Genomic DNA, 26,593 nt, shown 5'->3' with positions numbered 1-26,593 from the left:
AGAGAATGATAGCCTTTGATTGTACTACGTTCAACAGAATTGTAGGAGACTGGGTGGAGTATGATGTATTTAGCCAGGTTAAGCAGAGTTAAGCAAAGCCAAATTTAACTAAAACCCTTTGCACGAAGACCCAGTCGATCCTGTCAAAGGCCTTCTTGGCATCTGTCTTAAGTCTGAATCCTCCACTGTCTTTCAAAAAGGGATGGATGTGTTTTAGAGCACCCTCTGATGGCTCAGATATGTGCCCTCTGGAGGCTGAACTGTGCTGGGCACTCCCTTCTGACGTGTCTGCTGGGGCGGCCTGATACTCAGAAGAGGCCAATCTTCCCTGTTTGTATACGCGGTCAAGTTCATTAAAATTGAGGGAACGCACAGTGCTTGTTGCGTTTGAGCTGTTCTCAATGGTTGTGACAAGACTGATGAGAGCGCTCCCGCTTCCTGGCTCCACATAGGCTTCCTTCTGAGGAGGATGCCGATGCTGGAGAGAGGAGACTTCCAGCACGTTCCCACTCAAACATGCTGTTGCACAAAGCTCGCTGCTGCGCTCCTGCATACTAATATATTTTGCGGCATCTATTTATCATTGACAGTACAACAACAACACTAATAATTTCCACAATAAAACTAAAGTACTCACCTGCTCTCTCAACATCAAAGGTTTTCGGTTGAGGGATGTTTTATGCCCCGAGTGGACTGTGATTGGAGGAATCTGTCACATGTTTTGTTGTTTTTCAATGATGCTGTTATCTGATATTAAAGATATAGAAGCCTAATAAAAGCCTCCGGTCTTGAGTCTGAGCTTGGGCTGCTAGGAGAGCAATGTAATTCCTGTACAATGTAACCGGGGTATGCTTCATTCCATGGCTGTATTTACCGTGCCTCCCGGCTTTCTGTAATATCAAGTCTTTAATTTCTCTTTATTGTTTTCCTCAAACTCCCAGTGTGCATCGATGCATACATGGTGGACCACAAGATTGTGCTTGGTGCACATTACATTTAGCATGCCCAGACAAGATTGGAGCATGGCAGACACATCATATTGACAGCAGAGTCATGCACAGTCCAGATCAGCAATCAAAGTGGCTCATCTGACATTGTACAAAGGGGATGAGTACAAATCTGACATCACCTTTGCTTCCTCACCCCAGGAAACATTGGTGACATAAATGTATGTGCATTTTCCACTTTAGTATTGTATTACACTGTGCTTCTTCTGTGCTGTCATAATACATCAACCTAAGTTCTCAATCAGTACTGGCGGTCATTAGCATATAAAATCCGGAGGTCCTTTCTTTATTTCTAACAGTGCGATCCAGCTCAGCATACATGTTTTCTGCCATTCCTGTCGACCCCTCGAACCCTGGACCGCTCCCCTAAAATCCCCACATAGTCCTATGGACTCCAGAAATGGGTAATTACTCTGTCCTATCACCCCTCATAGTCTGGTGATAAACCCACAGGAACGAGTGGCGGTAACTGTATACGATTTTGGCGCTTATTTGGCAGATTTACTGCTGAATTACTGCCAGACTCGTAATGAGGCAGAAGATGGTTTTACTGGGCTGTGCAGACATTAAATGTGGAGAGAGGAATCATGAACATGTACTCTACTGCTACACGTTGGTATATATTTGGCCATACCCCATATGAGCAGTGGTTTTACAGGTCCATGCTGGCATATATTGTGGACACAGATAAGCCTGGGCAAATAACTTTTGACTGTACCTGGGTCATCTGCATTTTCAGTTTATTTGAGTGATTCTGTTTCAGCCAAACCTTTAAGAGATTCAGATGATAGATTCAGGTTAAGCTTATGACAATGCATGCTGATCATATATTGCTGTAAACATTGGGTTGAAGAGGACAGACCTTTTACTGCCAGAACATGTTCAAAGCAAATAAAGTATGAAGTTAAAGAAATAAATCAGAAGTTCAGAAACTTTCCTGGCAGGGATGCGCAAAGAAAGCAAAGTGTCTAATTGACTAATAGTGTGCAACTTGCTTGCGTCTTTAATATAGAAACCAAATTGAACTCTTTGTTTGCAGCTGACAAAATGTGTAATCTTTTTTTTAAAAAACACCAAGTGCCAAATTCACAAAAAGTAATGAAAATGAAAAATGCACAGAGGTTGCATTTTTTATTTGCATTACTTTGAGAAATGTGCAGTTCACATTAATCATAGACGTTGTCTTCGCATTTCAAGGGGCCTGTGCTGCAGTGAAAATAATGCGCTGGCCAGCCCCTTAACTAACATTAGTGTCAGGAGCATGTATGGCGCTCCCTGCACCCACTAGATGCTGGGAGTGCATTTCATCATGACAGACCCATAAAGGTCCTGTAATTGAGAAAGTGTTAACGCAATGGCTCCCCGTCGTCAAATTATTCATTTGATGAAAATGAGCATCAATGTGTCGATCTCTGAATGATGCAAAACAGACCTTTTGATTTAACACATGACTAACTCGGCTACCCTGACATGAAACCTTACAATTCCCCACTTCAACTTCACTAATTTGATTAACTTGAAGAGGATGAAAGGCTGAAAAATTATTACCCATGTTCAAACATGGGTCCCGCAGGTCACACATAGATCTCTGAAGTAGTTGCATCCATCTATGGATATATCTTGCTGCAGTGTTTAATGTGCTGTCCTACTTGAATAGCATTCACAGATACACATGACTCGATTTCCTCTTGCTACAACCACCCACATCCAGCTCCACCTGACTGCCCCCTTTCTACTAACCTTTTGCTACTTTCCTGAAGTCTTTTAGGTTTTTTTCTGTATGTTTTTCACAAACATCAGTCCAAACCTGCCCAAAACTTTCTCAAACTTCCTTGCAGATGTATTGCTCTTAAATGAGATTTTGGAAGATTTGGAGTGGAAGAAAATTCTGCAGGAACCAGCAAACCTAACCCAATCTCATTAGGGGATTCGATGGGACCCTGCGGACCACTTTTGAGAAAGTTTGGAGAGGCTTGGAAACAGTTATCATAAACATATTATTTACACTGCCACAATGACATATATTTTGGCACAGCCAGCATTATCATTTGTTTTAAGGGTCATACTGGCATATATTATGGACAAAGGCATAATAAATGTGTACTTCACAATGGCATGCTTGCATACATTGTTGGCACCATTATGAAAGTGTTTTATGTTGTGAATGGTATATAATTTTGGACACAGCTAAATATTGTACAGTTTTTGGCTTGGCATCTCTTGGATTTGTTCATGTGTTTTCTATATAACAAAGTCCTCTCATTTCTTTTAGTGATTTCTTTGGAGGTGAATCAGGGGCCTGGGAGCTTCCTTAGGCCAATGAGTGATAGGCCCAGGGGCGGAATGAGGGAATCCTCCAGACGCCCCCATTTCACCCATCCAGCAGGCAGGACACGACCACCAATTGCTCCTTACCCTTCAAGAGAAAGATCTGTATATCAGAATAAACGGAGACTCCCAAACTCTGAGAGTTAGGCCATGTGCAGCAATCACCCCAAGAAGTGGAAATACAAATCTAAAATTGTCTATCTCGCATTGAGCCAATCTTGTTCAGCTAGAAGCATCAGACATGGCAGCTCCCAAAAGGTGACACTCACCTCTGCCTGAGTTGGGAGATACGCTATCCAGTCCCAAGATCGTGGACCAGCTTTTTAAAGCTACGACTCTGTGTACTTCCTTAACTCAGATTTGCACAACATTTGAGACACAAAAGCATTTTAAATCGGACCAATGGCTAAATAATGAACAATAACGCACTCCTGGGAAACCTCAGTGCAAACCCAACCCTAGGGGGAGGAGCAGTCCAGGGATAAAAGGGACGACCAGAAAGGGGTTAGTCTGGGTAGGTGGAGAACAACAGGTGGTGGAAGGAGAATAGCAGTGGTTATAAGGAGGTGAGCAATAGACGGTGGCAGGAGTTAATTAGTCGAAGGTAGTTGGAATGATGAAGCGTTAGTGAAGGCTATTGTGGTTGGAACTAGCTGGAGCAGTAAGTCACGAGCGGCACACTTTGCCTAAGGAATGAAGTAGAGATGAAGGGACTGAGCCCATAGGGGGAAGAGGGACAACAATGTGGCATTGTGACAAGGGGGCCAGGACCAGTGCAGGATCAGGGGAGCAGGACATAGGGTAGAAAAAAGAACCTAGGGCAGGGTGGTGGTGAGACCCTAAATAGCTCCTGTATGGCCTGGGTCCAAAATCAGTGTAGCTTTCCCTGCCCAAGGAGAGCAAGCTATAACTACTGATACTCCTCTTGGGCAAGACAAAGAGACAACTATAGGGACTGGAGGTGGTAACCTCCCAGTAACAACAGGGCAGAGGCACAGAATAACCTTTTTTGGGAACCAAATATTAAAGAGCCCTGAGTATTTGGAAGGTATCTCAAAATCCTTGTGAACTTTCTGTGAAAATTACTAACCCTGAAGGGGAAAGCCTTTTTGTGGATCTCACACGGCTATAGGACACCTGCCAATAATAAACAAGGATGATGAAAGGATCAGCCACATGCGCCTCTTTTACCAGTTTTTATTATGAGGCTTTTACTTATTTAAAACAAGTGAGGTGAATATGAAAACAAAAAATAGGTTGTCTCATCCTTGCCGTGTGAGCTCTTCTCCAAGAATCACTGCTCTTTTCTGTTCCCTCCCTCCCTCTGTCTCCTACTAACTCATGATGCACAAGATACCCTCTCTGGGACAAGAATCTCTAAACTGAAAATTAAGCTAACAAAACAATAGTCTTTCAGTGATTCACTGCATCTCCATCTGTCTTCGCTCTATCTAGTGTAGGGTACACGCTATCCACTTGCCTTCAAAATGGAAGCCTCTATTCAAAGAAAATAGTTTTCACAGATCTCTTGTTGGTTCTGGGGCATCCTCTGCAACTGAAAGTTTATTAGGAGATCTTTTTTCCTCGGGTCTCCCTGATTTCCTTGTTCTTTTTACAGGTCTTTAGTATTATCGGATCTGTCTGTCCAATTGTCTTTCAAACGTATCCAACGCTTGTCAGTTCTGGGCAAAATGCTGTGTTAAGGATGGTCCTTAAAATGGGCCCATAGACCTAGTCAGACAGGAAACCACCCCATAACTTCTACTGGATTTATCCCAGGCCTTTTGCCACATCCCTTTTCCTGCATTATAGTTTTCTGGCCCACCAGTCTGGCCTTTCTCCCCTCCTAGATACTGTGCCATGTGTTCAAACCTAATGACTTCCAACTTGTCCATCTCCTGAGTCTCCCCCTCTTAGTTCTTCTCCTCGCATTCTTTCTTTTCCACTTCTTGGTGTTCCTCCATGCTTCCTCTGGTTTCTTCTCATCCTCTTCCTCATTTCTCCTAAGGTTCCTCCTTTTCTCTTTCAGCCTTCCTCCTCCTCGCTCTATTTCCCAACCCCTGTTTTGAACACTCTCCTCTTTTTTTCCATGGGGTTCATTTCCCTTGAATCTGTTCTCCTCTGAGAATCATTCTCCTTTTGCTTGTCTTGTTCAAAGACTCCCCTGCAGCCATGCCACAACCTTGATTATTGCATCTCCAAGCACCCATGCTCCCTTGTTATTCCCTGCAGGTTACATAGAAGTCTGGACCCTCCATTGGGTCCTGCACCTGTTCAAATGACTGCTGCTATATGTGCTTGAGTGATTCCTATTTAAGAAATATTATTGGTCATAAATAACTTCCTTGCAGCCTCTGTATCGCTTCTATGGCACTGCTCCCTTCTTCCACAGGGCCACAACCAGAGGTTTTATGGTAGGTTGCAGCCATCTTAGAAAGTTAGACTGGATTTGTGGTAGGGTGTTCAGTGACCAAAGATTCACAGTCAGCTCTCCCACCGTGTCTCATGCTTGCTAACAGGACCAGGTAACACATTTCTTTTACAAACATGGTGTCTTGCACAACTGCATAGTCTGAGATATTCAGGGAGCAATCGTCTATAAACTAACAGTGTCCCAGGATAACCCCATGTGGCAAGCCCCTGTCATGGTTGCATGGTATTGTGGGTTATCCTCTTTGTGCAACCCCCCAAGCTCAGTATAATGTGGTTTGTGGTGGCATACACCACCCTTGGCAACATAACCCATACACCTTCAAGTTCAGGCAATTGACTTAGTCACATACCCTGTAGAACCAATTGTACATTGTATCACTTTTAAAAAATAAATCTCAAAAGCTGCACCCCTCAACAGCATGATTGTCTGACACACAGCAACCTAATGTGGCTTGTGCTCCTCTCCCCATACACACCAACCATGTGTAACTTAGCCCCATGCCCCCTTCCTCGCACCAGCCCTGTCGGCTTGTCCTACTTCCACATACTAACACTGCTGCTTGTCAAAGACCCAACACGCCACACCAAAGCCTGATGTTGCTGTCATGTGCTAGCTCCATGCACCCACATATCCCCCCAATCACATCCATTTAGTCAATGGCATCCATCATCCGTTGAAACAATCAAGCTTTCCAACTCATCTATCCATTCTCCAGCAGAACAATCAAACCCAACCCTCCAACCATCCATAAACAGACTCCAACACCTACAAAAAAAGGAAAACCTATGGGCTTTTCCAAGCCTTGCTATAATGGGCCTGCATTACGAGTTCAGTGGTGTGGCTAAAATCGGCTGAAACAGAGTCGGCGCTGCATTACCGAACCGCCGATCTATGGTTTTGGCGGTGGGGTGGAGGAAATACCGCCAGCAAAATGCTTGAGGTAACTCCGCCACCTTAGCATCAAAATGCAGCCATTTCAGCAGAAAAACTGAATATGAGAATATATTAGTATATATATATATGTATAGAGCATCAGAAATTACTTTGTGAATACCATCTAATCATGTACATTGACTTGCTTTGTGTGGTTTTATATGCTCTATTTTTAATAAAAATTGTTTTTGTATTATAATTCAGATTTCTTTTATTTTTAGCAAAGTTGTGTGGGGAAATCAAGACCCTATTTGGCCTCGCTCCTTTTCTGCTCTCTCTGTTCCACAATCGGAGAGAATTCTTAGTTTGGCGAAACCCAAGAAAAACTTTCAGCCTGAGTCACAAAGGTACACTTTGTTTTAAACACTGTCTGCAATGTCAGAACTGAAATGTGTAATGCATAACAAAACAGCCAAAGCAAGCCTCACCAACTTTTCAAAGGTGCTTCAGTTAATCAAGGTGTTTGTCTTATACTGTCAGTTATGAGATGATCTGCCTTTTCTGACATTTATCTGAACTTGTCCAGAGCTCTTCAAGTATTTCATATTTTTTCCAATGCCCCTGTGCTGACCTTGATTAGCCTCTCTGTGGTCATGGTGTCTTCAGGTACAGCTATTCTAAGTGAGATTACAGAATCCAGTTGCCAGCATGGGTGGAGGTACAACATGCTAACTTCACATTATCAATGGTGGATCTTCCTGACAGGATACAGTCTTCATCTGCTGTAGTTTTACCAATCCCAGAAACTCTGTGCATACAGCTGTGTACAGAGACAACACAGGGGGGAGCTATCCTAACTTTACCTGTCCATGAAAGACCAATCCTCTGGACCCAGCATATCCCATACGTAAATAGCATAGGGGAAGGGGATTTATTCAGCAGAGTGCACCTTATGGACATTGAGTGACCCCCAATATCATAGTTAATATCAGAAGTAGTACTCACTGAGTTACTTTCCCTTTTGATTCTGTTGGACTCTTAGAGGTCACAGTACAGTGTTTCAAATTAGCAGCAAGATGGTGACCATAAACTAGAGTGGCTGTGAATAGAAACCTCTGGACAGGGTCGGACTGGGAAAAGAAATAGGACCGGTCACCCAAAAAAAAGTGGCCCACCCCTCGCCTCAAAAAAGTGGGCCACCCCCCCGCCTCATGACCCTTGACCTCTGATGACATCACCGGAAGTGATGTCACTTGACCCCTCCCCAAAGTGACATCCCAGGAAGCGATTAAACACAACCTTTCACCCCTTGACAAAACAGGGAGTGTCATCAAATAGCATTGTTTCCTAAGTACACTAAATTACTGTGAATCCATCAGACGTCCAAGGCCAAATGATAAAATGTTATTGTATAGCACTTACGTGTAAGCTCTTTTTTAGAGAACAAATATGCATACAATATCACCCAACCTGTGTTGGTACTCATTTATAGATCTAAGATGGCTTTTTGAAAAAAATAAGAAAAAAAATTGAAAACTAATATTTTTTTTTTCTATTTGTTTTCCCCAAACCGGCCCAGGCATGGCCAGAAATCGCCCCCCAGTCCCCAGGGACGATTTCGGCCCGGCCACGGGCCGAAAGGCCAAGGGGCCAATCCAACCCTGCCTCTGGACAAAAAAGGGTGATGAATCCAATGAACTACCCGCTAACTGACTTGAGCTCTAGGCATGTTTTATGGTTTCTTGGCTAACCTTGGGCTGGCTCTGTAGTTGACTATCCACACCAGTAGTTTGTGAGGAGGGCTAGGATGTGATTGGTTTCCTTCTGTTGACTCCCACGGGGAGGCTCTAGTGAGAAAGAGACTAGAAAAGGGGCGGAGGGGGGTCATGTTGGATTTCACTTAGCTGCCCTCTACCCTTCTGCCTCACTTCTGTTTTAATTCCTTCCCTTTGCATTAAAAAGTTGAGTCTGACCTGTATTATGTGGGGTTTGGCTTATTTGTGGAAGGTGCCCTCCCTGTGGGTAGTTGGGGAATTAGGATCAGACATACCTTGCCAATACTCTGGGCTTTAGTGTTTGTTGTGTCTGTGGATCTGGCAGCACATTCCTTGATCCAGTGGCATCAAAGATCCAGCATTCTCCAACTGTTTAAGGCCTTACATCTGGTTCACAAACATTGCAAACCTCCAGAATCACCTATGGGAGCTGTCCGTGAGGGTTTACTTGTATCTGTAGTGGTTTTATGTAAATAGCCTAGCATGGGTGACTCAAAAGGACCAGAACCAGTCCCCAAACTGGGAAGGTAGAAGTCAAGCTGAACCCTGGTCCTCTTGTTTGCATCCTTAAGGGGGACTTCCTCTGAAGAATAAATGTCCTGGGCTTCTATGGTCTTGCTACTCGGACCCTGGCAATAAAAGGTTCTGGATGTTGTAGTGCAATGGGATTATCCCCTGCAATGTTAGGGTGTCGCAGCATAGTGCTCCAGGGTGTCTCGCATACAGTTCCTTCCTATGGCCACAGCACTACTGGCATCCAGGGGCAATGCGGGGACTTCATTACAGTCCTAAGATATATTGAGCAGGTTAGTGCCTAGCGAAGAATTGTGCAATGTGGCTTGATATCCAAGGTCCCAAGAGACATTGAGTAAGTGAGAGCTACATGAAGCATTGTGCACTTGCACTTAGAGCCCAAGCTCATCAGAGACATTGGGGAAGTTAATTTCAACAGAAACCTTGTACACTGGGATTACAAGTGCAAGATCCCAAGAGACATTGAACAAGTGACTACCAAGAGAACATTGTTTCTTGGAAATTTAAGTCCAAGGTCACAAGTGCTACTGTGACATTGATAAAGAAAATAAACATTCCAATTGGACCTTTAATTTGCAAGAGACTTCAAAGAACTGAAACCCCAGATAAATCCTATAAAATGGGCCTTGCCGTCACAACTCCTATGTGACATCAGGGGATTGAGGGGGGGGCTTTGTGACCACTTGAAGACAAAGAATGGAGTTCCAGATCACACCACAATCTACTCAGTTTTCCGTATATATCAAACCGTTGAACTCATCATTCATTCTAGTCCATCACACATGGACTAGAAGTGGAATATTGATGGGTATAACAGAACGTTTGACCTATAAAACAATTAAGATTATCATACACCACCATACCCCCAGACAACAAAAAACTAATCAGAACATCTGAAAACACATAAAGAAAAACCCAGGGCTCTTGAGGAGTCTGCTATTTGAGCATTGTAATCCAAAACCCCAAATTTAGAGCAAATAAAGTAAGGCCATGGAAGAAGGAAAACTATATTCCCCATAGGTTCTTTGCGAGGGGAAAGCTCCCTGTTTTTTAAATGTATTTTAGCTCTAAGGCATGGATTCTGCGTGTGTATTTGGATCACGGACAGCCATATAATATACATATGTATAATACCTTCTGCTCTGTACAGTCTACATACGCATCAGCAAATATTATTGATATGTCCAACGTGCAGAAATAAAGTTACACAGAGCAGAGAACTCTGCAAATGGAACTCTGTGTAGCAGATTGTTGGCACCAGGAAAGCAAAATAACATTATACAAAATCGCTCCTATGCAGAATGGGATTTATTTTAAAATTGCAGCCCCATGGGACAATTCAATTTTTTTTTTCATTTGTCATATGTAGTATCTGTGCATTAGTAGCCACAAAATTGGATGCTGGGCAGTTATAACAATAAGGAAGCTTGTCTTCAAAGAATGTATTTCACTGTAGTATTTATAGAACTGAAAATATGGCCAATTATGCTTCTGTTTTTTAAAGTTATAAATGCCTGTCTGTGATTGGAGCCGAGTTAGTGTGTGAATAGGTCATATGGCTGCCCCTTCTCACAGAACCCATGACAGAGGGCTTAGGCCCAGCCAGGATGTCTTTTGTTCTTCAGTGATTATCTTTCATGCCTCATTCACATGTGAAGATGAAAGCTTCTAATTCTGTATCGGACAGATAACAGACCATTGGGGCCTAGATGGCAGTGGGTGATGAGGGAAGGGAACGCTTTTTCTGATCAGAGTCTCTTTGTTCTGATGGAGGATATGGATAAAGCTATGGCAGCATGGGATCCCTTGGACAGGGATGATTCCGTCAACCATTTTGTAATCTTCAAGCATGCTTAGCTGTCAGGTCCAAACTTGAATCTTCCTGCAGGAGTGATGCTGGGCCCACCAGAGCCCCTAAGTCTGCCTGCCCAACAGTCCTTCAACTGATAAAACTACCAAGCTGGCAAACCCAAGGGGAAAGGGGAATAGAGGAGAAAATAACAAAAGACAGATCTTCACTGGCTGGCACTGTAGTTCTCTGGAGCTGGAAATACACCTCAGTGTCTGTGAGATCTAGGAGACAAATATATATGTATATATTAATAATCAATCCACTCTACCTAAGTTTACTAAAATGTTAACACTCTCCTTGTAGTACCTGTAGCCTATGCTTTATTGCTGATAGGCTTATTCAGTAGTAGCTGAGCTGAAGTCTGGAAATCAGAACTCAATGTTTCCTTCTTCTTCTACTGTGATAATATTTTTCATAAATGAACTTCTTAAAATACTTATTCTCGTATTTATTGCATATGGAAAGTCTGTTACTTGAATTAGAGTCTTTATGAACTTGCACTAAATTACGATGTCAAAAAAATGTAACCTCCTTAAAAGATCGGCATTGCTGTAAAGAGTTCCACTAGCCGTTTATTTCCTGAAAAACGAATGTCAGCCGACACAACGCTTCTCTACTCAATTGTCCTTAGAAACGATGCCTTCAGAACTAAAAAATGTCACAACGCTTATTGTGCTCAATATTATAGTCCTGCAAACGAGCACTTCCTGAAACGACGTCACGACGCTTACACGTACTTTAGACGTTCGTAAGGTTCCTTCTTCTAACCTCAGAGCCGCGCATGGCATAATACTCGAACCGAAAAATAACGCTCCCGAAAGAACTACGAGCGAGAAAAAACAAACATGCGAGTAAAACACGAAGAGTTACATGCGCCTGGTTAGTAAATATTAAACACGCAGTTGTTCAGGGAAATACACTTTCAGAAGCAGAATGGAAGCGTAACAATAAAAGTTCAAAATAGTAACACTGAATCTTATTTTCCTCAAAAAAGAATAAATATTTGCATTTGATTTCCACACAGTCTTTTTCAAAGTAATTCGAACTGAAAATCCTTGACATTAGACTTTGTAGAATTAATAAAACTTGGCTTGCTTCATCTGTACGACTTCTTCAGCTTCTTGGATAAACTTCACTTCAGCTTAGAATTAGTAGTAATTGGATATTCTAAAATCTTCTTGAAAAACTAGAATTAAATATACTTAAATATATTCTTTGCTAGAGCTAACTAAACTGCGACCTGTCTCAAAGGATACTAAAATGAAAGGCAGTTGGAAATTCGGAGCAACATTCCAAATGACCTCATAACTATTTAAACCAATCAGTCCTGCAGAAAAAACTCTCCATCTTGCTTTGGGGAGTCAAGTGATTCCTGAATGTACATTAAGGAATATTCATACTAGTTCAATTGTCAATCCAAACATAACCCAAACATCACAACTCTAAGTAACCTACATTCAAAAGGTTTTCTGATGCTAAATGATGAATTCTTAATTAAGTAATGTAAATGTGTAAGTTTATTTAATTTACCTTGGAATTGTAAAGGTATGTCTTTTAAGGTTATGAACCCTTGAAACTCTAGAAATGTACCATGGAATCCTGACATTAGCTTCTGCCCCAAAGTGGCTGCGGGTTCATAATACTGTAGACTCGCTGCAAAAGAGGCAGGATTGCACAATTGTATTTGTATCACATTGGATTCAAACAGGAGGCTTGGAAGCCACCAATCCCCAGCTAGGTTTTCCTTTGAATGGAGTAGGAAGGCCAACTGTACCAATTACCCGTGGGAACTATCAACAGTTTAAAATCCCGTTCCATAGGTGCGAGGAGGACTTTTGATAAGAGGGTGAAAGACTAGTATATCCTAACATCCTTGGGGAACATGACCGCCATCTGCTGAAAGAACGTTGGAGCTTGTAAGCACTTAGGCTCAAGATAGGTACCAACAGTGAGACAGTGTGCCTGGAGGTGCCTCAACATACTTCGGTCTGGCAGGGTCATAAAGATGAGTGTTGTAGCTCAAGGTAGACCCCCATGCTGTCATGACTCACAGAATGCGCCCCTTCTGGACTTCCTGGTCCTTATCGCAGCGGGGCTTGCATTCATTGATACTCCCAACATGGCCGTCTAACGTGACACGCCTCACACCAGCTTTTACGGCAGACGTAGAACATTCTACAAATAGACCACGCCTCCGTGGCCCCGCACGTCTCAACGCTATCGCTGGTAGTGACTAGACGTGTGCTTCCTAGCTTGTTGAACTGTTCCTCTGTCCTAGATTCCCGGATCCTTATGCTCCATTCCTTCCTCCTTCTCCTCTCCAACCTGTTCCTGGATTCCGCGTACCCCCTTTGTGTACGCTTCCTCTTTCCTGGACGTCCTGAACATCCGAGTATCCTGGAACGCTGAACGCACGCTGGAGTCAGAAGAGACTCGTGCGGGCTTGTACAAAACCCGATCCGTTCACAAGAAGATTTCCCCCACGGAGTCCTGCAAGAAGCGGTCCCAGGTGAGACGGGGGGAATTCCATGACACATGCAGCCTAAATTCAAAAGATATCAGCTCTGGTCCTTTTTGTTGCTCACATGCTCACAAGAGAAATAGTAAGAAATGGAGCACATTTTCTAGCTGTCAAGCCACATTTGAATCACAAGTTAGCCTTCATTCACCAGACTGCCATCTGATCTTTGTGCCACTCAGAGAACTGTAAAAGACCAGGCAAGCCAGTGGAGTCTACCTGGTTTGAAGCTGTCTGTGCTGCTATCATCCCTTTTGGCCTGCCTTGCTGCTCTTCGAGACACGAGATTAAGCCTTCAGATTTTCACAGATCAAGCTGTTCATCAAGGCCATTGAGCCTCAACAATTATAAGATACGGCTCCACTAACCAGAAGCTTCAAATCATTTGGCCACCAACTAGATGATGCCCATTCTGGTAGTCTAATAACGTCAAGCCATCTCAAAGTGCTGTACCATAGCTTGAACCCTTTGAAAGCTCTTAGAAGACCAGCTTGATTCTGTTGAGAATTCTATATGTTGTGTTATTTTATGTTTTATCATAATATTTTATATAGTGCTAAATAAACTCTACGGTATAAGAGCGTTGAAATGCAAGAAGTCAAAATCAGCCTTCAGTGATTAACATTTGCAGAAGAAAAAAATGTAAGCTTTTTATGAAATTGTGATACATTACTTTCTGTTCTCAGAGAATTGGGTAATCTGAATCTTGAACATTTGAACAAATGCTGATTAGTTGATCGTAAAGATCTGACTGAGCTATAAGAAGTGAGCCTGGATTGGAGATATTTGGGAGCAGTTTTGAATTAACATTTATTTACCAAGGTGACAATCTTGAAATCATTTCTGGCCTGTACTGGATGCCAATGAAGTTTGCGGAGTCAATAGTTGTTTCCTCAAGAGAGGGTCTGAGCTGGTTGAATAGTCTGAGATAATAGGTAGTGCCAATTGATATTGATATTTTATTTCTATAGCGCGCGTATACAAGTGTTTCAGAGCGCGACAAGTCAAGGGAGGGGAACAGGGGAGAACAAAACAGCGATCTTACTAGGCCCAGTGACATTGAAAACGGGCAAGTGCATGGGAGAGTGGGAGGAGAAAAGTGCATGAAAGGGGGAGAAGTGGAAAGTGTGAAGCAGAGGAGAAACAGATAAATAACAATAAATAAATAATAAAGGCAACAAACAGTGGTAGTGCAGCCAGAAATTTGCAAGTGCTAGGTTTAAGGCAGCAGACAGGGTAGGTCTGATAAGTGCAGGAAGAAAAAGGGGGGGCTGTATGGGTACAGATACAGACCCCAGTGCAAGGGGTGGCCCAGAGGCAGTGCAGGAGGGTGGCAGGGTGAGCAGGTACCTGGGCCCGGAGGACAGAGGGTGGCCAGGTGCACGGTGCCAAGGGAGAACAGATCAGCAGGGGACAGGGGGAGCGAAGGCAGAAGAAAAGAGGAAGGTCTTGAGGTGCTTCCGGAACCAGAGATGGTTCTCCTCAAGTTTTAGAGTGGCAGGGAGGCTGTTCCAGAGGGAGGCCCCAGCCGAAGACAGAGATCTACCCCTAGCTCGTTTCTTTGAAAAACGACTGACCCTGAGGGAGTTAGAGGTAGAGGCGCAAAAAGCTCGATAGGGGAGGTATTTGCGGAGGGATAGCTGAAGGTATTTTGGACCCAAGTCCCAATGGACAATGCAGAGGGTTTTGAATTTAATCCTTGCATCCACTGGGAGCCAATGGAGAGATTTCAGAGCGGGAGAGATACGATAGCAGGGCTTGAGGCCAAGGACAAGACTCGCAGTCCTGTTCTGGATTAGTTGCAGAGGGCAGAGAGTAGAGTCAGGCAGATTTAGAAAGAGGCCGTTACAAAAGTCCAACCTAGAGAGAACCAGAGCTTGTGATACCATGAGCTTCTAGGGGAAGGAGAGGAAAGACGGAGTACCTCGGAGGAGGTGCAGTAGGAAATGTGACTTTTTAGAGACCTCAGAGATGTGGGCGGAGAAGGAAAGAGTGGAGTCAAAGATGACCCTGAGGTTCTTAGCCTCGCAGGTGGGGGTAGGAGGAGGGCCAAGGGAAGCCGGCCAGAGAGTGAGGATAAAGGATGGTGAAGGTGTGCCGATGAGGAGGATCTCCGTCTTGCTGGCATTCAGACAAAGATCATTGGCGGCACACCAATCTTGAATGGCAGTTAGGCAATCAGAGATGAGAGAGGGAGAGGAGGTGGCAGAGGGTAGCCTGAAAATGAGTTGAGTGTCTCCAGCGTAGCACTGGAAATTTGAACAGAAAATGGCAATGCAGTGGGCGAGAGTTGCTAGGTATTGGTTGAAAAACCAGGGCAAGAGGTTAAACCCCTGGGGAACACCATAGGTAGAGAGGGAGATAGATGATAGGAAGGATCCAAGTTAGACCTGGGAGGGTCGATCTGAGAGGAAAGAGGTCAGCCAGGCCAGAGCCTTATCAGTGATACCCACGTTTTAACAGAGATGGTTCAGCAGGATGGTATGGTTGACTGTGTCAAAGGCAGAAGAGAGATCGAGAAGGATGAGGACAGAGGGAATATTAGAGTCAAGGTTGGTGTTACACTTCAGGCTTCCCCGCGGGCATCCTTGTAGAATACAACTTCTTTACATGCTCCTCTATGGTCCAGGTACAAGCTACCATGGCGTCTGTACAAACGTCGACGCACTCCAGGTCACCTGACACGTCTTGTACGTGGAAGACGTACAGCAAGCCACGCTCCTTTTACGACTATAAAACCACCGTCTTCCAAGGGGCTCGTTGCTGCCAATTAGCGTTACCAGCTACACGCGGTTTCTTCCGTTTCCTCTTCGTGTCTCCCTACACGAATCCTTATCTGAACTCCTGGTTTTGACCTTTTGTCTGACTTTTGGATTGCCTCGTCTCCTCCCTTATTCTTGTTGTGATCGTCTGGTTACGGCTCTCTTCTGTGTCTTGCGGTTCTTTCCTGGTTGCCGCTCTGCACATCAATTTGCTGTCTACATCCGGATCATCTCAACAGCTACTTAACTATACTCGTGTACTCAGGTACATACCTATTGTCTTCCATGGATATTGTCTTCTGTTGGATTCTGGGACATTGAGTGACTTTCCTGTGAGATTGCTCTTTAGTGCATATGAACACTCTCCTGAACTGCACCAACCCGGCACTAGTGCATCCCTCGTGCCATTCGGGGTTACTTACCTATACTAACTTCCCTGTTTGTTATTTTCTCCTGTCGTTGTCTTCAGAATCCTGGACTCCTCTTACTCCATTTATCTTTACTCAGGTCAGTTGTTATCAATTCTATAGCTATAGTGGGAACCGATACTGATTTAGTTCAATTCCACTCATATTGTTTTTATTTTTTGTAGATTATCCCGGGGAAACGCAACTCCACTCCAATATCTATATAGGTAGTTGTCCAATCATTTCAACTGTTCTAATCACCTGTATAATATCAACCCTGTCTAATATCTTGGTATTCTTTTGCAGCATTGGTATTGGCGGTGTGTGTTCTCCCTGCTCTTTTATTCAATTGACATCTCTGTCTGTTCTAACTGAAACAGCAGAGAGGTACATTGTGGAAAAGAGCCCCTCTTTGAGGAAGCCTGAGTCTTGTACTCAGGGGAGCTGGGATGGAAGGCTGAATTCGGAATCCTATATCAACAACATCTCCAAGGTCATTTTCTCTGAATCTTCGGCCTATTCGGAGTGGTGAGTAACAGTTGGAGAGCAGATCTTCACGGATGTTCAGGAGAGCAGTTTCCGTGCTTCTGCAATGACCAACAACTTGATCGAGGTGTTAATGTCATGTTTCAATCAAGTGATTCCTAAGGTTTTAGGTTGTGGTAATACTTGATGGTTAATGGCACTGGATAAGAAGGAGTCATATATAAGACCAAGGTGGAGAACATGTGGGTTAGTTACTTTTTCCAACGGATTCCAGATCTCCTGACTTACTGGCCTTACCTTGGGAACTAAAGAATGGTTAGGCATTGTAATCACAATGCTCTCCGTGACCAGTTTTACTGCTTCCAAAAGTTATATTTAAAAAACACCCTAAAGCCCCTTGCCTTATTCAACACTATAAAAAGAATAATTGTGGGTAAAGTGGGAACCACCCAAATTCCATAGCAGACCAAATGTCAGCCAGTCGCTGTGTCACAGTCTGCCAGGCGAGAGACCGCTTGTCTTGCGGGCGGCATCGGCTTCCCTTATCCTTCTGGCGCAGGTGGCGGTTGCCATGGCACCTGTGGCAACGTTCTGGGCATAATCCATCTGCAGCTGCTCTCTCGCGTCGGGTAAACTTCATTGTTGCTATGGTTACTCAACGCGAGGAGCCGACGCAAGCCTAAAGAACCTCCAGGTTCCATAAAAGAGGACACTTCTGGGTATCGGCGCTTCTAATTAAAGTTGACGCCGAAACCCCCTAGCTGTTCGTTCCTCCTGTTCCTTGTTCTTTACAAATCTACTGTTCCTGTTGTGGGAATTTCTTTGCTTCGTACCCGTCCCGCGACAAACTGACTTTGCTTACCTTGCAGCCTGCGGCAAAGAGATACTTGCTTCATTACCGTCCCGCGGCTAACCGATCCTTGCTTCATTGCGGTCCTGCGGCAAACTGCTCTTTGCTTCATTGCCGTCTTGTGGCAAAAGGATCTTTCATACCCTGCCATCCCATGGCAAAAGGAGCTTTGACATGGGCAAAACTTTACTTACCTCAACATCTTTCATCAAAACAAATATTCCTGACCCTGTGGAATACTATTTCCCAGCTTACTAGAACTGACCTTGCACCGTACTATTTGCTTGATTTTGGATTACTTTTGGCTTTGGGTTTAAATGGACATTGGTTTTCTTTGTTTGTTGACAGTTGGATTCCTGTCAACAGAACTTCGAGGACGCTTCACAGAAAAAGACGCTCCGCAGAGTTCTGGGGTTCTGAAGGGTCGTTAGAGTGGCCTTGTGCCGTTCGGGGTAGGTCCTTACTAACCTTCCCATTTGTTATTTTATCCTCCACGTTTTCCTGGATATTCTTCTACTTGCTGGTCTTTTCCTTCTTTTATTGTATCCTTACCATCAGACAGAGTGAAGACAGGGCAGTTCTACCAAAGAATGGGATAAAAGAATAAGCTCTATTGCTATGAGGTTAGTTGTACTACCTTTCCTAACTTAACTATTCACCTTCATTCCTAGTACTAAATCTGTTCTTTCTTCTTTACAGCTCGGCGCTCGCCAGGTGGTAAAACTGGTCTTTTGTTCTAACTATTGCCCTGTCTGTAGTACATCAGATATGGGGGTATCTAGAGAAAAAGGTCACCTCGTATTCAGGAGACCCCAGTTTAAGGGGTTCAAGAAAGAAACGAGAATAATATCAGTCTCCTCTTTGATCCGTGAGCATTCTTCCATGGTGCAGGTATAACACACTGTCACCTCTGGTACTCCGTGGCATCTATGGAGCCATTGGGCTCTCTGCCATTAATGGTCCATCACGTCTTTTCCAAACGTTTTACAGCGTTCTAGTCTATTTCAAGATGGCCGCCGACTGAATGAATATTACCATTCGAGCTTCCTGAAGCAGCGTATTGTAACTCCCCGGATTCCTCTAGGGGTAAGACCCTGGTGTAGATGCCTTTATGGCTTCTACCGGGGTGGACCTTGACAGGCGCTGGCAAAAGCTTGTTTGGGTTGTACCTCAACCTATCTCTTCTACACTCCTTTAGAGACACACACAGATTTAAAAGTTAGGAAAGGGGAGGTTAAGGAATTATCCATACCCATGAGGAACATATCATCAGTTCTGCAGTTTTTCTGCTCTCCCATGGACACATGATTTCACTCACTGATCCACACACTAGAAGGGGGACTATGGTGGAGGAGAATGAGTAATGCGAGCAATCCAGACTAAGACCAGCCTTGCGGGACAGAAGAGATCCTCAGAATGCTATCTGGTGCCACACGGAGAGTAAGCAGTGGAGGGACGATGGAAGACAATGTTAAGAAAGGGAACATAGATGTCTGATGATGAAGGTCTTTTCAGTAGCGAGGACGAGATGGGCTAGACAAGAGGAGAAGGAATGGTATAGAAAGGGCTACAGACGCAAAGTGAAGAGGAAAAAACAGTCCAGCAGCTCCACTGACCCACACAAAAGTCTCTCAGCCAAGGGCAGAATAAACCCACTGGAGGAGGAGAGTTGAGACGAGAGGAGAGGGAGAGGAGCAAAGGGAGAGAAACTTATGAATGCCCTTCGTGAGGAAGGACCTGTAGTGGTAACACAATCTCACAACTCCAAAGCAAGCAAAGATCTGGAGGGGGGAAGCCTGAGCTGGTTTTTATCAATGACAGTGTCAGTCTGACACAGTTGGTATTTGCTGGATAGAGTAATGTTCCATTTGTTTTCTGTTCCATTTATAAACCCTGGTTCAGCTGACATACATTTGGGAAATTCTTTTACTCCTGAATGATTCTTGCTAATCCATGTACTCTCCTCTTCAAGTGACAAACACGTCCATGCTATTTTCCATGCTTCATGATTGGTTGATGCTGTTACTTCGGATTTCTTGATGCTCTTATATATGCCTTGTGTGAAGCTGCTGACAATTTCTTCAAGCATGAATGATTCATCAGCAGATGTTTACGCTCTCTGTTTTCTCAAAGAGAGTAGCCCTCCAGTGTTGTTGTATGTATGTCACCTTCATTTGCTGTTTCAAATACAACATGGAAATTCCAGGTTAAACAACTACTACAGCATTTTGAATAGTTAATTATGTTAGTGCCATCTAGGGAATACAGCCATAATGTAATAGAATGATTTAAAAACAATTGTCAGTCCAGTTTTAACCATTTTAGGTTCTTCTCCTTTCAAAGTATTATTCAGCAAACCTCTATAAACATATGTCTTTTATAATAACCACTGCTTATCAGACACAGTCATTGTTCTAATTTGGTTCTACAGACTTCTGCCAGAGACTGTTTTCTGTATTGATATTTCTCAGATTTAAGGGGTGTCACATTGCTGAGGTAACACACAATACTGATAACAGAATAATCTTTACGGGTTTTATTAAACAAATGTAAAACATAAGACTATTAGATGGAAATTGGTTCAGGATGGCTGTAAGATTCTTGGAAGTTATAGTCCCTGATCTCAAGATTATAAACAAAGGGCAACAAAGAAAAAGGCATACAGAAAACTCCAGACAGGAAGGTCTCCTGTTTAGATCACTCCAGCATTCGTTCTTTATCAGTTCTTCTGGGGGACCACAAGGCCTCCCCGCCTCTCTTGGGATTTGGGGCTTCTTTCCTTTGCCAAGCACCACAAATGTACGCCCCTTAATTAGGGTTTTCCTTCTCTGTCTTTTACTTAGGGCATAGTGCCCCGCTCACTAGTCTGTGTCTAGGAATATAGTGCCCTGCTCACTCTCCCAGGGAGAAAGTGCACTGTTTACTCATCCTCACCTAGGCATACAGTGCTCTGCTCACTAGTCCGCACAAAGGGATATAGTGCGCTGCTCACTCTCTCCACTGTAGCACACCCCGTTCCTGGGTTCACAGGGCTCTCCTCGTCTGCTGCACATCCCCTCATATGGGGCCAAAGTCACGCTCTGTTCATCCTTCGCTTTTCTTTGGTCTGGGGTCTGTTTCTTTTGGTTAAAGGGGCTCCCTACTTCTCACTGGAGCCCAACCCTCTTCTGGTGTCCAAGGGGCCAACCTCTTAACAGGAGCATATGCCTGTTGTGGGGTTCAGGTTTGCCGTTCTCTGCCTCACTGGAGTAGACTTCTCTTTTGGGGATCAAGTAAGCTCTTATCTCCCTCACCTCAGCACTTCCTTCTTAGGGGGGTCAGGGAACTTCACTCCACCACAACTGGAGCAGAGTCTAAATATGGGGGTTGGAGGGGAACCTCCCCCCTAACTTCAGCAAACTCCTCTTCTGGGTTCAATGGGCTCGGCTCCACTGCTCTGCGGCTTCCTAAGCAAATTCCTCTCCTCAGCTCCTGGCCCAAAAGGCACGGTCTGTTTTTCTTAACCTTTGTTATACAGCCCTCAAACTTCCTCCATTTGCTGAGGCAAACCTTTGAATTGATTGGATGATTTAAGTTCCTGTTCCAAGCCAGGGGAAGGAAGTCTTTAAAAGACTTTCCCTCATATTGGATTTCTTTCAGCTGGCTTCCAAAAGCTGGAGCTGGTGTTTGTTAGCTGCTCTGCTCCTGCCTTGTCTCCTGGCTATCCCCTAGCACAGAAATATAGGGGATATTTGGTTTCCGATGTAAATAGGGCCACAACAATGGACAAGCAAACCAGTAGTAAGTTCTTACCTTTGCAAAAATTGTGTTTCCTTTGGGGAGGCGGAAGGAAGTATTTCTCTCTTTAAATGTTGCAGCCGTAGGGCAGGGAGACAACTGTTCTCCTTTACATGTGTTTCTGCTGGGGTGGATGGCATAGGTTAGGTTTTTCCATCTAGGATCTGCACCTGTTGACTAAAGGGTCTCCCTCGATGGGCTAGTGTTTCTCCACAGTGTAGTATTCCCTGAATCCCTGAAAGACACCCCGGAAACCTGTTCCTGTTGGATCGCTAAACCGGATGCATCTTGGGAGATGTATTCCTGAATGCCCATTTTCTTTGGAACCTAGCAGTTTTGTATTGCTGTCTCAGGCAGTTTTGGAATAGTTCAAGGCTGGTCCTGTCAGTCCTACTCTCAGGCGGAACGGGGACTTGATGAGATCTTTGCACTGTGACTTTTTCACAGGGGGCATTACGATTTCAATGGTAATGGTAATTCAGTCAGTATTTGCGAAATACCACCGAACATACTGTCTTCCGGATGCAGGGTTTACATGTATTAGCTGAAGATTTGCCAAAGTCTGGGGTCGACGTACAAATTACAAAAGACCCAATAACTATTTTTGACTTTTTTTTACTGTACAGAAGGGAATTATTTTCAATAGAAGAAAAACATTTTTAGTTTTAACACGTTTTTATTAGCATTTGAAATTTAAAACACACTCCATGTTAACTTAACATTCAGCTACTGTAGAACTTTCTGCACGGAGGGAACACATGCAAAATCTGGACCAAAACAAAACAATACACAACATGCCTAACCCCCAACGGACTCCCCTTTTTCCCCAAACCCTCCCACCCCTTATGCATTAAACTCCAACCAATACCTTGGAAATAACCAATATGGTACATCCCTATCTGACGAGGAAACTGCCACACTAGTAGAATCTCTGATACCCTCCTGTTCCAACAAGCCCATCACTCGCCAACGAGCAGGACAGGTAAACTCTCTGTTTTTGAAACTTTTTAATAGTGTAAAAGGCTGACAAAGTTCATCCAAATGCACACAAAAATAAATGAAAAAAAGTCTGAAAAATGTCTGTATTGTGGGTTTGTGTGTAAGTCAAAAACGGCTCCCACTTCTGATAGAAATATTGAGGCTGGTTCGCCATATAATACAACACCTTCTCGGCAGCCACCATTGCCCAAAGACGTGCCCCCCAGTCTTCTTCACTCAGGGCTCTGGCAGATCTTCAAAAGCAGGCTATTGTGGTTCTCGCTACTAGAAGCAGCGTATGCAATACCCCACGTGCACAATGCGCCCCAGAACCGGGACGGCTGCTGAGCAATCCCAATAGACACCCCCCTGGCTCTCTCGAGCAAGTGGATCCCATAATACCATTAATGGAACCCAACACTTCTGTGCAGTACCTCCAGAGCTTTGTGCACCTCCACCATATGTGCATATATGTTCAATCTGCCCTGCAGCCCCTCCAGCACAGCCCATTATTATTTTGTCGCCCCACATGTTTCATTCTATCTGGTGTGAGGTAGCCCCTAGGAATAAAGTGGAAGCCACGCTCAGCGTATGTAACGCTTCTAGCCGCCTTCTTAAGCCCCATCCAAATCCTACCCCAGTCTTCCGAGGATAATTCATACCCTAAATCCTTATGCCTGGCTTCCACATATGCTGGTAATTCGGCACCCTCTTACTCCCACAAGCATCTTTAGAGATTGGAAAGCATCATCCCCACGTATGTCTAGGAGAATATTAGCTTCTCAAAACTCGGTCTAATTGTTACCTGCCAGTTATGAGTTTGCATCGCCCAATGATGAATCTGCCATTTCTGGAATATATCTCTTTCTCCCACTGCAAAAGCCGCTGTGCATGAGGCGAAGGAGCAAATCTGCTCCTGCTCAAACATGTAGTTAGAAGCTCGCAGCCCCCCACCCTCCAGTTGGAGAAGGTGGTAACCACATAGGCCGGCTGAATATTTGGTTTTTTATGTATGGGGGAGAGAGAGTAGGGGACAACCCCTGTTTAACTACCAGTGAGTCCCATACCCACATAGTTGTACCCACCGCTGGAAGTTCATAGCCACTTAGAGGTCTATCAACCTTTGGCAACCATGGAAGGTAGTAGAGAGGCTTGCCCACTATATCCTCCTCAAGCCACCTCCAAGCCTTGGTCGAGCCTGGGTCGATCCAGTCCCTCAGAGCCTTACTTTGGGTGGCCCAATAATATCTCTGTATGTTCGGGAACGCCATACCCCCTGTTGCCCTTGGCCTTAAGAGCACAGATTTGGAAACTCGGACCTTCCTTCCTCCCCCAAAAAAGTTCATAATCTCCTTTTGCAAAGTCGCTTAGGTATAAGCTGGGACCACAACCGGGACCACCTGAAAATGACACAACAACCTGCGAAGAACATTCATCTTGATGGTCGCTATCCTTCCAAACGAGGAGATTGCCTTTAAACCCCAAGATCTAAGATCAGTTCTAATAGTTTTAAGTAAGGCAGGGTAGTTAGCCCAGTGTAGGTCCTCACATCGCAGGGTAAGATAGATCCCCAGATATTTCAGCCTCTGTGTGGCACAGGCGAAAGGGACCCCCCGCTTCAAAGCGGAAATGTCCCCCCCATGTAGTTGATATTAATTATCTCGCTCTTAATAAGGTTAACCTTAAATCCCGACACTAGCTGAAAAGCATCAACAATCTGTATTAGCTTGGGAATAGATGACTCTGCTTTAGTCAGGGTTAAGATTACGTCGTCTGCAAAAAAAGCAATTTTATGAGGTTCCCTCTGGTATTGCCAGGGGCTCCACCGCCAGTGCAAACAACAGGGGTGAAAGGGGGCATCCCTGCCTCGTGCCCCTGGTCAGCGTGAACCCCCTTGAGAGAGCACCATTAACCATCACCCGAGTCATGGGGCACGAGTGCAGTGCAGAGCCCTCCTCCACATTGGGCCTGCAGAGCACGTCCTTGAGGAACAGCCACTCCACACGTTCAACCGTTTTTTCAGTGTTCAATCCCATGAGAATGGCTTGCGTCCTTGTGTGGCGGGCCACATCTACCAGATTTACAATTTTCCGGATGTTGTCAGCTCCCTGGCACCTCTTCACAAACCCTGCCTGATCTTCCGCTATCAAGAATGGGAGAACCTTCTCCAACCGTAGTGCTAAAATCATATATCTTTATGTCAGTGTTAGGAACCACTATAGGTCTGTAAGACGCTTAAGATGTTGGAAATCTATTGGGCTTTGCTATCAAGGTGATTCTCGCTTACCCCATAGACCGTGACGAGACCCCCCCACTTGAACATCTCATTGAATAACTTACAGAGTATCCAGAAGCTTCCCAGAGTAGGTTTTAAAGAAGGCCAGCGGGAGGCCGTCAAAACCGGGAGCCGAGCCCACCTGCATGGAGGAAATCGCCTTCAGTATTTATTCCTTGGTAATGCCCCTTTCTAACGGGCCCCTTTGCTCTGTGGAGAGATGCAGCATAGGGCACAGATTCAGGAAACTTTCAATAGCTTCCCGCTTAAGGGATTCAGATGTGTATAGCTTTTGGAAGAACGCATCAAAGCCGCTTAGCACCTCAGGGGTACTGTCTAGCCTGTTACCTGCTTCATCCCTAAGTCCCCCAATTATCCTCTGCTTCACTTTCCACGCTAATATCTTCCCCGCCCTGTTCCCTTCCTCGCAGTATTTTAGTTTTGCCTCCAATAAAGCGAATTCTGTCCTAGAACCCTCAATCATATTCACTTGCCTCCACGTTGCCTGTAGAGCTCGAATCATTTTCGTGACCGAGTCTCTCTGTATTCCTTTTCCCTGTCCTTAATATCCCATCCTAAAAGGCATCCCAGCGAACCTCCTCTGGAACCTGGCCCACTTGATTCATCTGAAAATATCCAGCAATTGCCTCCCCAAACTCCTCCATTACCACCTTATCGTTCAATAGTGTATGATTAAGCCTCCAGCCCCTGTGGACCCCACTATCCATAGGGAGAGAGAGAGATGCATGGTACCAGGGTCATGGTCAGAGTAATCGATGGTACCTATTTCAACAGATTTGATTTAAGGGGTCAGACCCTCCCCAGCCCAGAAGTAGTCGATCCTGGAGTAGATGTGATGGGAATGAGAAAAGGAGGTGCAGTCCCTCTCCCCGGGGTGGGAAACCCGCCATGCATCCACCAGGCGAGAGTCCCTCAAAAGCGAAACAGCACTGTTGTGAATGTGAATAACTGTTTTTTGATAACACTATTTACATAAATAGGCCCAGTGACAACTAACAAGTCGATGGGACATAAAAGAGGGTGCAACCCATGAAACGAAGGATGGAGTAGTCTCAGAATCACCTCATTCTAAAGTGGTGAACTTTACATACAGAGGGGAGGAACCTAATTTGTATGCCTACCATTCTATTAATACACAAAGGATAACTACAGACTTTTTCAAAGATCCAATATCAAGTGAACTGCATGATGGTGTCAACCATGACTTATCAATACTTCTACAGAAGCTAAATGAAGAACATGAATTTATTGGGTCCAAAAATCAATGTAAGGAAAGAACGATCGATACCGGCACATGCTCTCGACTTCCATGACCTCATCACAGCCCTTAATCTAGACCTGCTGGCTGTGACAGAAACTTGGCTACACCAAGCATCTGGCCCGCCCTATCCCTAGCCATACCTGTTGGCTTCACAATCCAGAGAACTGATAGACCTGATACTAGAGGGGGGAGTTGCCCTTATCTATAGGGACTCCCCACACAGAACGCCCATTGCCCTATCTAGAGTAGATAATGTTGAACTGCTCTCAGTCAAGCCCTCAGCCTCATCCTCTGACTCCATCATGATCCATATCATGTACTGCCCACCTGGCCCTATCAGATCCTTTGAAGAAGACCTGCAAACTATTGCAGCCAACATCAAGCTCACCACCACAGTTATCATACTAGGAGACTTAAACCTGGGATTCAATCATTGCATCAACTCATACTCAACT

General features: G+C 44.5%; 1 protein-coding gene across 1 annotated transcript in view; it reads left to right on the top strand.

Moving 5' to 3' along the window:
• The window catches only part of SPMAP2L (sperm microtubule associated protein 2 like), a 368,678-nt gene that overhangs the window by 185,945 nt on the left and 156,140 nt on the right, over positions 1 to 26,593 (top strand). The window contains exon 7 of the mRNA XM_069626161.1: positions 6,924 to 7,049. Coding sequence (XP_069482262.1) covers positions 6,924 to 7,049 — 126 coding nt within the window. The remainder of the gene's footprint in view (positions 1 to 6,923; positions 7,050 to 26,593) is intronic.

Source organism: Ambystoma mexicanum, chromosome 6p (genome assembly GCF_040938575.1).
Source record: "Ambystoma mexicanum isolate Mex_15411 chromosome 6p, UKY_AmexF1_1, whole genome shotgun sequence".
In the NCBI taxonomy this organism is placed as follows: domain Eukaryota; kingdom Metazoa; phylum Chordata; class Amphibia; order Caudata; family Ambystomatidae; genus Ambystoma; species Ambystoma mexicanum.
This window is presented reverse-complemented; position numbering and strand designations above follow the sequence as displayed.